The 12,925-nt window shown below is 27.7% G+C and overlaps 6 protein-coding genes across 6 annotated transcripts; 2 read left to right on the forward strand and 4 right to left on the reverse strand.

Moving 5' to 3' along the window:
• Positions 1–3: 3 nt before the first annotated feature.
• Positions 4–2,947, reverse strand: FG379_003214 (Low complexity coiled coil; the record flags this gene model as incomplete). Its single annotated transcript, XM_067328872.1, has 2 exons — positions 4–11; positions 34–2,947. 2 exons carry the CDS (start codon positions 2,945–2,947, stop codon positions 4–6), a joined length of 2,922 nt encoding a protein of 973 aa, XP_067185012.1.
• Positions 2,948–3,963: 1,016 nt separating this feature from the next.
• Positions 3,964–4,749, reverse strand: FG379_003215 (60S ribosomal L7A; the record flags this gene model as incomplete). The annotated part of the gene is made up of 1 exon (XM_067328873.1): positions 3,964–4,749. One exon carries the CDS (start codon positions 4,747–4,749, stop codon positions 3,964–3,966), a length of 786 nt encoding a protein of 261 aa, XP_067185013.1.
• Positions 4,750–5,621: 872 nt separating this feature from the next.
• FG379_003216 (ribosomal L5A) lies at positions 5,622–6,563 on the forward strand (the record flags this gene model as incomplete). Its single annotated transcript, XM_067328874.1, has 1 exon — positions 5,622–6,563. One exon carries the CDS (start codon positions 5,622–5,624, stop codon positions 6,561–6,563), a length of 942 nt encoding a protein of 313 aa, XP_067185014.1.
• Positions 6,564–7,459: 896 nt separating this feature from the next.
• On the forward strand, positions 7,460–8,443 carry FG379_003217 (DNAJ-like protein; the record flags this gene model as incomplete). The annotated part of the gene is made up of 1 exon (XM_067328875.1): positions 7,460–8,443. The coding sequence occupies one exon, from the start codon at positions 7,460–7,462 to the stop codon at positions 8,441–8,443; it is 984 nt and encodes a 327-aa protein (XP_067185015.1).
• Positions 8,444–8,589: 146 nt separating this feature from the next.
• Positions 8,590–10,989, reverse strand: FG379_003218 (cleavage and polyadenylation specifity factor; the record flags this gene model as incomplete). The annotated part of the gene is made up of 1 exon (XM_067328876.1): positions 8,590–10,989. One exon carries the CDS (start codon positions 10,987–10,989, stop codon positions 8,590–8,592), a length of 2,400 nt encoding a protein of 799 aa, XP_067185016.1.
• A 474-nt stretch (positions 10,990–11,463) lies between these two features.
• FG379_003219 (uncharacterized protein) lies at positions 11,464–12,495 on the reverse strand (the record flags this gene model as incomplete). The annotated part of the gene is made up of 1 exon (XM_067328877.1): positions 11,464–12,495. One exon carries the CDS (start codon positions 12,493–12,495, stop codon positions 11,464–11,466), a length of 1,032 nt encoding a protein of 343 aa, XP_067185017.1.
• Between the last annotated feature and the right edge of the window lie 430 nt (positions 12,496–12,925).

The raw sequence follows: 12,925 nt of genomic DNA on the forward strand, positions 1-12,925 counted from the left end.
TTCCTATTTTGCTTTTCTTATTGATGCAATTACCATTGTTTTCAATGTTGCACTTGCTATCTATTCTTAAATCCAACAATAATTCTTGTAGCGTCTTTTTCATAATATACAACTTATACTTAAGGTTTGACTCCCCCTTGATATATTCTTGCCACTCTTCCTTAAATTTTGAGATGTTATTACTATTGTATATTGGTATTGAACATTTATGCAATAAAACTTGTTTTCTTAATTCTCTATATTCATTTACAATATATAATAATTCAATGTAATTAGAAGAGCATTCAATATTTCCATTATTTTTTAAAAAATTTTTAATGATATTATTTAATTTGTCTTCATTATCAGATCCATTACTATGTATTATTTGGGATAATAAAAATTTCTTATTAAAATTATGCTTCAGGAAAAAATTAGGGTTATCCTTAATTATCATTTCACTCCACCTGCTCATTTCTATTTCATATAATCTGTTGTTCATTATTCTAACCATTCTCCTCAAGTACACCGGTTCTAATACATCGAGTTCACTATATGCTTTTATTTTAGGCAAATTACTCAAATTTTCAACATTTTGTTTTAATAGCTCCGTCTCATATTTCAATTCTTTTATAGTAGTTTCATTATTATTTATTTGTTCTTTCTTTAATTGTATATCAATTTCTTGCTCTTTTATTTTATGCATTAATGTTTGTTTATAGTCTTGTAATTTCTTAAACTCCACATCCATTGCACCAAATGATGAGTATAGTAAATCTTTACTTGTTAATTCTTTCTTTAATTTTTGTATTTTATCATTTAGCGATTTTATTGTATTTTCCATTCTCATTCTTTTTGGACTTTCCGTGTTTACTTTGCTAGACGAAGGAATTTGATTACTGTCTTCATTAGAGATGTTGTCTACATCATCGTTAGTCTCTTTTTCTTGTTTGTTTTCGTCCTCTAGTAATTGGTCATCCAAATGATAAAGCAGTTTCTGTTGCATATTTTTTGAGATCAATAATTCTGGGAGAATATTTAGTTTATTCAAATCATTATTGTGATTATCAATATTTTCTATTTCATCACTTTTGTCAACTATATGTATGGGATTTATGAATTTTTCTATATTTGATTCAAGCTCTTGTACGCTACTTAGCAATATTTCTATACTGTCGACAATGTTTCCATTATTATTATTGTTATTAATATAGTCATAGATAATTATTTGAGAGTTCAACATGTATTTAAATAAACTGTCAAATGAAGTACTTCTAATTTGGTCATAAATATTATTCCAATATAAACTATCCCATGAGTATATTCTGTAATCTATTGGATAATGAATACCGTTTAAAGATAAGCTTCCACACTTTGAGTAAAATTTATCTGATATATTTAACGACTTTTTGTATATGCTATTGTATTTATCGAGATCTACTTGCTTTATATATATACTTGAAATTATTGCCAATGAAATGTTAATATTCAGTATTGCGTCAATACAGCACAATGGTAAAACATTATCCCCACAATTAGATTTTATGAGTTCAGTTAATTCAACGTTAAATTCTTTAATTATCTCATAATTATTACTTTGGTTTAAATTGTCATTCATTGTGTCCTGGAAAATATTATTTATCCAAGATAGGATGTCATTTATTCTACCCAAACAAGGCAATTTTTGAAATAAAACATTACCATCATTGTTATTATTTAAGTTTATTCTCATATTTGCTATAATCTCACCCAGCGAAATTATTAATTTAGACACTTCTATCACTATATTGCAGATCCAGTGAATTATTCCGGTATATTCACCATTTGATATAAATTTGCTAACTTGGTCAATTTGCAAGTACCTCAAAGCCTTAAATTGAAGATATTGTGTCAATAAATTGCATTTACAAAATATTTCATATAATCCCATTACTCTATTTACAAAATTGGAGTACATAAATATTAACTCCGTTATAGGAATATTACCACTGTTAACACCATTTTTATTCAAATTATCGATTAAATCATTTATATAAAGGCTTTCATCACTAATATATTTTTCTTGATTCTTTTTATCATCCAAGTTTAAAATTATCTCAAATAATTCATATTTTCTTTCTATTATCTTTTCTTGAGAAGACTTCCATATAATTCCAAATTCATATTCTAATGGATTCATTTTCTCATCATTAACGTTATTAGAATCGTTACTACCATAAAATTTACTTTTTATATTAATTTGATTTATTATACCTTTTTGCCTACCAATATTATTATATAAATACCTTCCTTTGAAGTTTTCTACTATCGATGATAAATTATTTATAATTAAAACTTGTGTAGTTATTTTCTTGTTATATTCATTGTATTTTTTTTTATTACTCTCGCTTAATGATTTTATTATATTTACATACTTTTTATTTTCTGCATCAAGTTTGTCTATTTTATATCTTAGTTCCGCTTCCAACTGCTTATTCTGCTTAAGCAATTGTTGATCTACTTGTATCAACTCCTCATAAGATACTAATTTTAGACTATTCTCCTTATTTACTAGTTCCTGGTTTTTACTTTTTTCAAATAGTCTATTCATTTCCTCCTTCATTTGATCTATAACTGAATTCTTTCTACCTATTTGCTCAATTAATAATTTAACATAATTTTTCCATTTGGTGTTATTCTCTATTATTTTATCATTTAATTTTTTTATTTCGTTGTTTTTATCATCCAATATTTGTAGGCTGTATTTTATTGTGCCATCTATATCTTTCACGTATTTATCCAACTCACTATTTAAATCAATATACATTCCTGTTTTATTACTATTGTTGACACTATTTTCCCTTAATGCTTCATTTTCGTTTTCCAGCTCTTTTATTCTTGATAGTAATTTATTTCTTTCATCAAGAATTGAATCATTTTCCAGGTTATCCTGTAACAACTCGGAATTTGTTTCGCCGTTTGAACACATTTATATCGATAGTATTTGCTATCAGATGTCAATTTCTAATTTGCTAATTAACCTATATTTAATTTGTTATATTTTAATGCAGATTAATTAACTTCTTCATATGTAATTTATTTACACATAGATTGTTAAAACTCAAATTGAATTTGAAAATATTTTTTATAACTTAATTTTTATTTTTTAAATATTATTTTATTAATATTTTGTTTGAATTCTTTAAAAATAAGTTAGCATTTCAGAATTTAGTAGAAATAAAAGCTAATTCCAAAATAAATTGTAAATACATGCACCAACCGCCACACATTGGCGGTGCATCCACAAACACATTAAACCGCCAAACAATTATTTAGTTAAAGTAACTGCATTAATTGTTATTTAAATAGATATTTGAATAAGTGACCAATTTTATTAAATAGTATACAGAAATGTGAATGAAGCTATTTGACAAGATTTGATATTTAATATCTTTAATATTTACATAACTAAAATAATTGTGTAGCGTGAGAAAATAAAAATACATACCTTTGCTTTTTTTTCATTAGTAACGAATACCATAATCATAGATAAATAGTATGCGCATTTCCACAAATTTAAAGCTATCTATTCAATATAGTATTTAGAAAAAAAATACTTGCACAAATCAATAACGAAGAGTTCTAACAAAGTGTGCACATACAACTAAACTAAATTGTAAGGCAGTGTTGCATATACACAATAATTCATAACTCAGAAAATACTGGAAAAAATTGAGAAAAATATTACTTATGGAAAAAGGCGAGAATAAGACATTTTATATTTGATTTGTCCTATTTTCTAGGAGGGTAAAATAGTTGATGCAATTATACATCAACTATTTTACACGGTTGTTTTTCTATCCTTGTTGATTTTACATATTTAAATTTCTTTCTTATTCCTCATAATTTCTCTAATTGAGAGACTAAATTACACCATATTATTTCTATAAAGAGAAATTACTAAAAAGTGCTGAAAGCTAATTACTATTTGTGATGTGTGATGGTTTATGAAATGAGACCAACCTTCTTGGCCTGTTCTATAGCTAGTATCTTCTCTCTTCTTCTAATAATATGTTGTGCCTTGACACCCATAATTCCACCACCCCATTTTCTTCTCAATTCGACGTTGTCATTATATTGAGCTCTAAAATTATTACATAAGAGATCGAATTCAGCTTGATCCTCCTTTCTGACACCTTCAATAGCAACCACTGCTGCAGTCTTTTTTCCGATAAGTTTACCAAGTCTTGCTTTACCACCGATGATGCAGAAGGCAACATCTTTTTTTCTGCAAAGAGCTGGAAGGAAGCATACTATTTCAATTGGATCTACATCTGATGCAATGACAACTAGTTTTGCTTTTTTCATTTCAACTAGATCAGTTACGTGATTGACACCATATTTAAGGAACAACGGTTTTTTAGTCTCAATTGCTTCACCATTAGCTGCTTTTTTAGCCTCTTCCAAAAGTCTTGCTTTTTTTTCAATACGGGTTTCTGGTCTGTATTTTCCCATAAGACGAAGTAACTGAGAAGCTTGATTTTTATCTAATGTACATGTGAATTGATTCAATACTGGTGGAACTTTCAAACGTCTCATTAATGTACTCTTTTGACGTTGAAGCAATATGTAACGTGGATAACGCACATATCTAGTAAGATCTGTCTTTGGACGAATATCACCACCTAATCTAAAGTTCCTTGGTGTTTTCTCAAAAAGAGGATGACGAACTTTTTGATTGTTAGAACTGCTGTTTTTTTTACCTTGTGATGACTTGTTTGATGGAGCCATTATATAATTATATTTCTTTATATATTAAGCTTGTGTAAATTATACTATTTAGTCTGAATCCTATTTAAATATATTCTATTTCCCTCAAATTTCAAAAAAATAAGTCTATTTTCCAAATTCGAAAGAAAATATTTCCTCAAGTTGCTTTTTTAACTTCGCCTCCTATAGACCTTGTAATATACTATTTTCTTTATTTATTAACGATTAGTTTGTATTTAACTTAGTAATCAGATTTTTAACACACCGCCTATTATATTATTACTATTGACAATTTATTATTTTATTTAACTAGAGACGACAAATTTATATTTAAACCAATATTTACTTTACTATGGACATTTATAAATATTTTTTATTATATATTAATTTAATGCTTTATTTATTGCCTAATTGAGACGGTTAAATTATTATAAGGTTTATTTAACAGAAGAATATTAAATTAGTATATATAATACAATTATTCTTGTCTTTATTTAACTAATTTATAAATATGTCTCAAATAAGATTGAAAATCATTATTTTTGCAAATTCTGTATTCTATTATTATATAATACTCTAGTCTTAGTTATACTTTAGAGACAATTTATTTATAATTAGTATAACCTCTTAGGCGGGAACTTATTTATAATTAATTGAATAAAAAAAGTATACGACACTAATTCAAGCAAGCTTAGTTATAATATTAAATAAGTTATTTAGCACTTTTAAATTAAAAAGTAAATAACATAAAGGCAAAATTGAAAATATAAATGTCAACAAATCAATTTAAATAAATATTTAAGGAACTTATTCGCTGTTCCAATTATATTTGAGGATTTTTTTCATCTTTTGTTTCAATATATTGTTTTATCTTAATCAAATAGAGCATAAAGATGGCTTTCGTTAAGGTTTTGAAAAATAAGGCTTACTATAGCCGATACCAGGTCAAGCCACGCAGAAGACGTGAAGGTAAGACAGATTATCAAGCTCGTCGTGCAATGATATCTCAAGACAAAACAAAGTACAATTCACCGAAATATCGTTTTGTAGTTAGAATGACAAATAAGAGAGTGATCTGTCAAATAATAATAGCAACAATAGAAGGAGACAGAGTAATATGTTCAGCAGATTCAACTGAATTACCTAGATATGGAATTCCAGTTGGATTGGCAAACTTCTCTGCAGCATATTGTACAGGTTTATTATGTGCAAGACGTGTATTGAAGCAATTAGATATGGACAAGATATTTACAGGTGTAGGTGAGATTACAGGTGATGACTATCATGTAGAGGAAGAAGCAGATGAGAGGAGGCCATTTAAATGCATTCTCGACGTAGGACTCACAAGAACTACATGTGGTAACCGTGTTTTTGCTGCAATGAAAGGTGCTACTGATGGTGGGATCTATATACCACATTCTCCAAATAGATTCCCTGGATTTACAAAGGGTGAAAATGGAGCTGAAGACTCGTTTGATGCTGAAGCCTTGAAAGATCGCATTCTAGGAAAACATGTCTCTAATTACATGAATGAAATGAAAGCTGATGACCCGGAGAAATATAAGAGTCATTTTTCGCAATACATAAAAGCAGGTATTACTGCTGACAAATTGGCGGACATGTACAAAAATGCAGTTAAGGCGATTCATGCAGATCCAACACATAAAGGAAAGCAAAAGAGAACTGTAAACAGAACTCGTGTTGGAAACACCATAAAGACTGATAAATCTCAATATGTTAGACATATTAAATTAACTTGTGAACAAAGAAAAGAGAGAGTTCAAAAGAAGATTCAACTTGTTGCTCAGATGGCTGCTGAACAAGATGATGAATAATTAACAATATCTATTTAAGATAACTATTTGTTATTATTATTATTATTATTATCATTTTCATTTCATTAGAGACCTAGTACTATTCATTTCTAGGTTTATAACACATACAACACAGTAGAATAGATACAAATAACAATGAATATCATCTTTATTCACTTCCATGATGTTTTATCTTGCTTTTTATCCTTGCTCTTTTTATCTTACTTTGGTTACTCCAGGTATTAATGATTGTGGGGATTTGAATACGAATTTTGCCATCTCGTCCATCATGTGTTGGTGTTGGCGAGTCAATACTTAACTTGCGGTGTATAGGCTGACTATATTTGTATTCAACACAGATCTGTTGCAAAATAGTTCTGAAAGGCTCGAATTATCGCTTTTTACTGTTATTCATCTCTAAATACATAGAAGATTAATGCAAAAAATTGCATGTACTAGTTTACCCGCCTTCTAATGCTCAGTAATTAATGCCGGTATATAAAAATATTACGCCACTCTTGAAAATTAAGGCGAAGTGGACTAAATGAATAATATATTTATTTATTTAGTAGTTGCTTAATTTAATAAATTAAGATTGAATATATTTATATATTAGAACAGCATTCGAAAGCAACTACAGGTGATAGTAGAGCTCAATTTTGAGGTTACTATTTAATGATAAAGCTGAGTTTTTTATATATTTTTCAATTAATAAAAATTAACTAGGAAATAAATAGAAATTGAATTAACAGGAAGCAAATAAAATCATATTAATCAGAATATATAAATACATTAATTATTTTAATACGATAAACTAATTATTATTACTTTTCATTTTTAGAAATGATGTGATAACAAATATAAATTGAATAAGAAGAGTCCACGTTAATTAGTCATTGTAATTAAGTGCGATAATGATGAGTGAAGTAAGTGAAAATATAGAGGATAAGAATTTTAATGTTACTTTTTCTTGTTATTCTGGAAATAATGCAAATAAAGATGAAAATAATGTTAAACAAAATGATAACCATACTCGAAAGGACGTTGATAGTAGTGAATATGGATTAGATTCAAGCAATAAGAACAGTAATGACGGTAGTTTTAAAGATGAGGAGTTCAAGATGTTTATGAGCGAAATAATGAGTAGTGATATAAATAATAGTTTACAAAATAAAGCTAACAAAAATATTAAACAAGATATGAATAAAAAACAAAAGAATAAAAAGGCAAGAATATCAAAATTGATATTAGAAGGGAAGTTGGATCAGGCAGTAAACGACTCAATCAATAAGGCAAATGCTCATGATGAAAAAGATGAGTACGAAGAGCACTTAACTGTCGGGACTTCAGAAGAGGAGATATATCGTATTACGTCGAGAATATTCACAAACTCATATGAAATATTAAATATACCTATAAACTCAGATGAATCAATAATAAATAAAAAATACCGAAAATTGTCATTATTAATTCATCCAGATAAAACAAAACACAGCAAGGCAAGTGAGGCCTTTGATATATTGAATAAAGCATATCAAGAATTACAAAAAGCAGAAAATAGAACTAAATACAAGAATGTATGGAAAAGGGCACATGAGATGGTTAAGAAAGAGTTAAAAAAAAATTCCGTAAATAATTTAAGTAAAAAGGAATTTAACATAAGAGTTATTGAAATGAGTGAAAAATTACTTAAAGATTTACAGGAAAAGAAAGAGTATAGCGAAAAATGTCTCATTGCCAATCAGAGATTTGAACAAGAATTAAACAGAAAAAAGCTAGAGGAGGAGAAAGAAAGATATTTGAAAAGAAAAAAATGGAGTGAGTCTTTTGAAGAAAGGGCAATGGGATGGAGATGTTACAAAAAAAATAATTCAAAATTATTCAATTCCAGTGATAATTAATTTACAACTATCATAATTCAAAAAAATTGAAATTTTCTTGAGAAAAAGTCGTCCCAAAAAATAGTTATAGCTAACTTAAATTAAAAACAATTATTATGTTATTCATTACGTAACTAATGTGAATAATGTTAGTAAAAAATTTAAATCTACAAAAATTGCACAGGTAGTGTGGAGTCTTCAATATTACATATTAAATTGCTTATTATTTCTTTGACTTTTTTATTATCTGGTATAGTTAATATTAATTTTTCTGTATACAATACATTAACAATAATGTTGTTGTCAATAATACCTTGAAAATTATTTATTATGAAATGAAATTCATTATATTTATTTTTTTTATGACCATCTTGAATTTTAATGTTTTTCTCTTTGATTAACTTATAAACTTCGGGATGTATACCATCTTTGCATAATCCAAAACTATTTTCTATACAAGATCTAAATGTATTGTATAAATCGATTTCTAGTAAATCGCTACTTTGTTTGTCATTCATAGAATGAATAAAATCTAATATTATAAATGAAAGTGTATCTACAATCATATCTGACAAAAGAGAAGAATTCCACTCTATAATTAATTCATGGCTCGATTCTTTTTCATAATTGCCATTTTTATTATCATTATCATTGTTGAGTTCTAACTCTTTAATAATATAAAGTACTATTTCGTTATTGTACACATATAAAAACTCATTATTATAATCAACATCTTCAAATGACTTTTTGATTTCGTTCTTAAGATTCAGTAATAGTAATTCAGTGGATTCAATATTTTTAGGTAGCGGTATTCTGATTGTTTGTTCAATGTAAGATTTCTTTACATCTATAATTTTCGATACCTCGTCAGGTTTGACCAATATGCTAGAATCAAATGGACGCATTATTAATAGTGAATCATCTATTAAAACTTCATTTTTCGACTTCTTTAGGTCATTCACATTCTCTTCTTCTTCGTTATCATAATTATTATATTTATTTGTATCCTTCAACTCTAATTTATCCCTCTTTTTCTCATTTTTTGTTATCAATAAATTACTATCACATAATTTGTTCAAGTCATCATTTATACTTCCAAAAACATTTACATTTTCTTGTGTTGGAAATGTTAAAGCTACTTTTTGTAATATTTCTGGTGCAAATACAGCTAATGATGGGGACAATTCCTTAAGTTTATCTTTTAATCTCTTACATTCACCTCTTTCACCATGAACTAGAATAACATTTGGTACCTTTAAGCTATTAATAAATTCTTGTGTTTGAGCAAAATCGGAATGAGCTGAAAAAGATATTTGATCAAATTTTGCTCTTAAAGGAACTAATTTATCATCTAATTGTATCATTTCTGGTTCTTTTCTTAATTCATATGCCGGTGTACCCCTAACTGCATAACCTGTTAATATTATACCATTTCTTTTATCAGGTGCCCATATTTCAAATATATCTCTAGACGTACCATTTTGTAACATTCCAGGTGCAGCCATGACAACACATGGGCCCGGGTTGTAAATGATATCTTTGATCTCATTTAATGAACTTACTGTTCTAATATAATTAAATTGAAATGGATTTATACCCATGTCTGCTTGCTTTCTGACGTAATCACCACATTGATTTATGTAAGTTTCAAATACTCTCATACACTTTATAGACATAGGTGACGCATATATAATAGGTACATTTTGTATAGAAGGCGTCTTCTCCCAATGTTCCTCTAATATTAATAATAATTCCTGCGCTCTACCAACTGCAAAAACAGGTAACAAACATTTACCTTTTCTTGTTATTATTGATTGCACGCCACCTATAAATCTCTTTTCTCTATCTAAACGTGGTTCATGTATTCTGGTACCATATGTTGATTCACATATTAATACATGTACATCTATTGGCGGTATTTCTGCTCTTGGAACATGACGGTCGTCTTCTCTGCTATAATCTCCAGTATAAAGTATTCTAACGCCACCTATTTCCACTAAAAACATACATGCTCCTAGTACATGTCCTGCACCATAACATGAAAATCTAATCCCATCTAGCTCAAATTGTTGTCTAAAATCTATAATTTCTGTCATATTAAGTGCTTTTTCTATGTCTTTTTCTGAATATAAATTTATACTTGATGATGGTCCCTCCTCTGATTCTATTGAGCCTGCAACTGAAAAACGATTCACTCTTGCATAGTCTTGCCATACCAATTTACATATTGCTTTTGTTGGTTCTGTCATAAAAACCTTTCCTTTAAAATCTGTCAGGCTTACAAAATATGGTGTTGCACCTGAATGATCTAAGTGAAAATGTGTAATTAAACATAAGTCTATAGTACTTACGTCCACTGCATCAAATACCGGTAAAGAGCCTATTCCTGAGAATGCCGGATGTATCCCACAGTCAAACATTACCGAACGGCCCTTAAACGATGCTACTACACATGAACGCCCAACCTCACACCCTGCACCCAATACCTGTATATGCAATGTCTCACCTCCCAAATCTATAGACTGTTCCCTAACACCAGAATCCAATACTATTTCGGTACAACTCATTATTTCCTTTTTTTAAGTAAATGTATTAACGAGGTAATGTTATATTTCCTATTATGTATTTACGACTTACTTATTTTAAAATACCACATTTATCTAATCAACATCTATCAAAAAGAAAAAAAAGTTGTGTACAAAAAAGTTTACTGTTTCTTTAACATATAACTACACTATATTCTCTCCTCTTATATCTAAGTGATAAAATGGTATTCAAATAAATAATTTGTTGTTTCAAAAATAAAAACCATTTATCTATTTAGTCAATTATTTTTATAAGAAATATATCATCTAGTCGGCGCCGAAATTGTCGGGTACCGAGACGAGACGCGTTTGGTATAGATGTAAATGTAAAAATAGGCACCACACGCAATGAAATATGCACAGGATAGTAAACAAACCATTAATTTTCCAATAAAGGCAAACTTTTTGATTATCATTTCTTAATTTAATTTAACACGATAAATGATAATTAATTAGTTACTGTTCATCGGTGGTTACATTCACTTGTTTATACCTACCGATAGAAAACATATCAATATTGATATCTATATATTTAATAATTTGATTTATTGTGTTAACTATATCATTTTTTAAATATTTAACGATGATATAATCAATGGTTTGTTTATCGCAGTTACTACCATAATTATCAACGGAGGAAATGTTATAATTCCCAAATGAAACATTGCCAATAATTTTTGGTATTTTAATAAATAGTCTCAATAGATGTTCAATCCCATATATTTCAGAATACTCTTTTTTAATGTACTTATCAAAATAACTCAGTTGATAAGTCTCAATATGATATAATAATCTTTTGCTCAATATATTATTAAACATTTTTAACAATATAACAATAACTTTTTTATTTATTTTAGTGTCTATATCATTATTTATTTTTACTTTTTTTGTTCTTTGTGATTTTTTATGATAATTATCTTCTATACTCTTTAGATATCCATTTAATATCTGTTTTACACTTGGCTCCTTGGGTAACATAACCACTTTACCACTTAATATTTCTTTATTATCTTCCAATAATATACTATATATTCTATTTGTATAATTAAACCATAAATCTTCCATATGACTGTACTTTAATACTGATGTATTGTGTTCTTGTATATTGTTCAAATTAAATATTAATTTCTCAAATAATAGTTGATCTTTCTTTATCACATTTTTTAGTGTTTTTTGTATTTCAACGCTTTTTTGCCTTGTTTTTTCATTTATATCAAATATAAGTGACTCTGATTTCCATTCATTGTAGTTTCTGTTACAGTTGTGTTTGCTTGTGTTTTTGCTCTTTTGGCTATTTGTATACCCTATATAATATATCGGGTGCCATCCATTTGGGTGTATCTTAATTGATATATCTAATATCACCGCCTTCCACAGTTGACCTTTCCATAATGAATATACCAGATCACCTATTTTGTACTTGTATACGACTTCATCCCTTGTCTTGTATGAGCGTACTTCCTGTACTATACTATGTTCAAAATCCATTTATTGTTTCAATATTAGTCCTTCCATTAAACCTTTTTTAAGTATCACTAGTTAATGTAATATCTGCACATTTATTTATTTACTTAATATCCCCCACATTTGCTATTTATTATAATATTTATATACTACGTTTGTCGCTGTAATTACAAGATATATTATTTAGTAAATGATCATAACATGAATAAACATGCTGTTTATTTATATTCATAGTATGTTCCCGCTAAATGTCCATTTTACTATAGTTACCTAAAAAATTAATTATTCAGCACTCAAATATAACTACGTATTGTCTTTAATTAATAAAAAATATGTCAATTATTATTGGACAATTAACAAATAGTAATAATTAGACCAAACAAAGTTATTTATAAGTAATAAATTTCACTTTATTTTAAATTACAAATAATAATAATAACAAAAATTAAAATAG

This window comes from Cryptosporidium bovis (genome assembly GCF_009768925.1).
Source record: "Cryptosporidium bovis isolate 45015 chromosome Unknown contig_6, whole genome shotgun sequence".
NCBI lineage: Eukaryota > Apicomplexa > Conoidasida > Eucoccidiorida > Cryptosporidiidae > Cryptosporidium > Cryptosporidium bovis.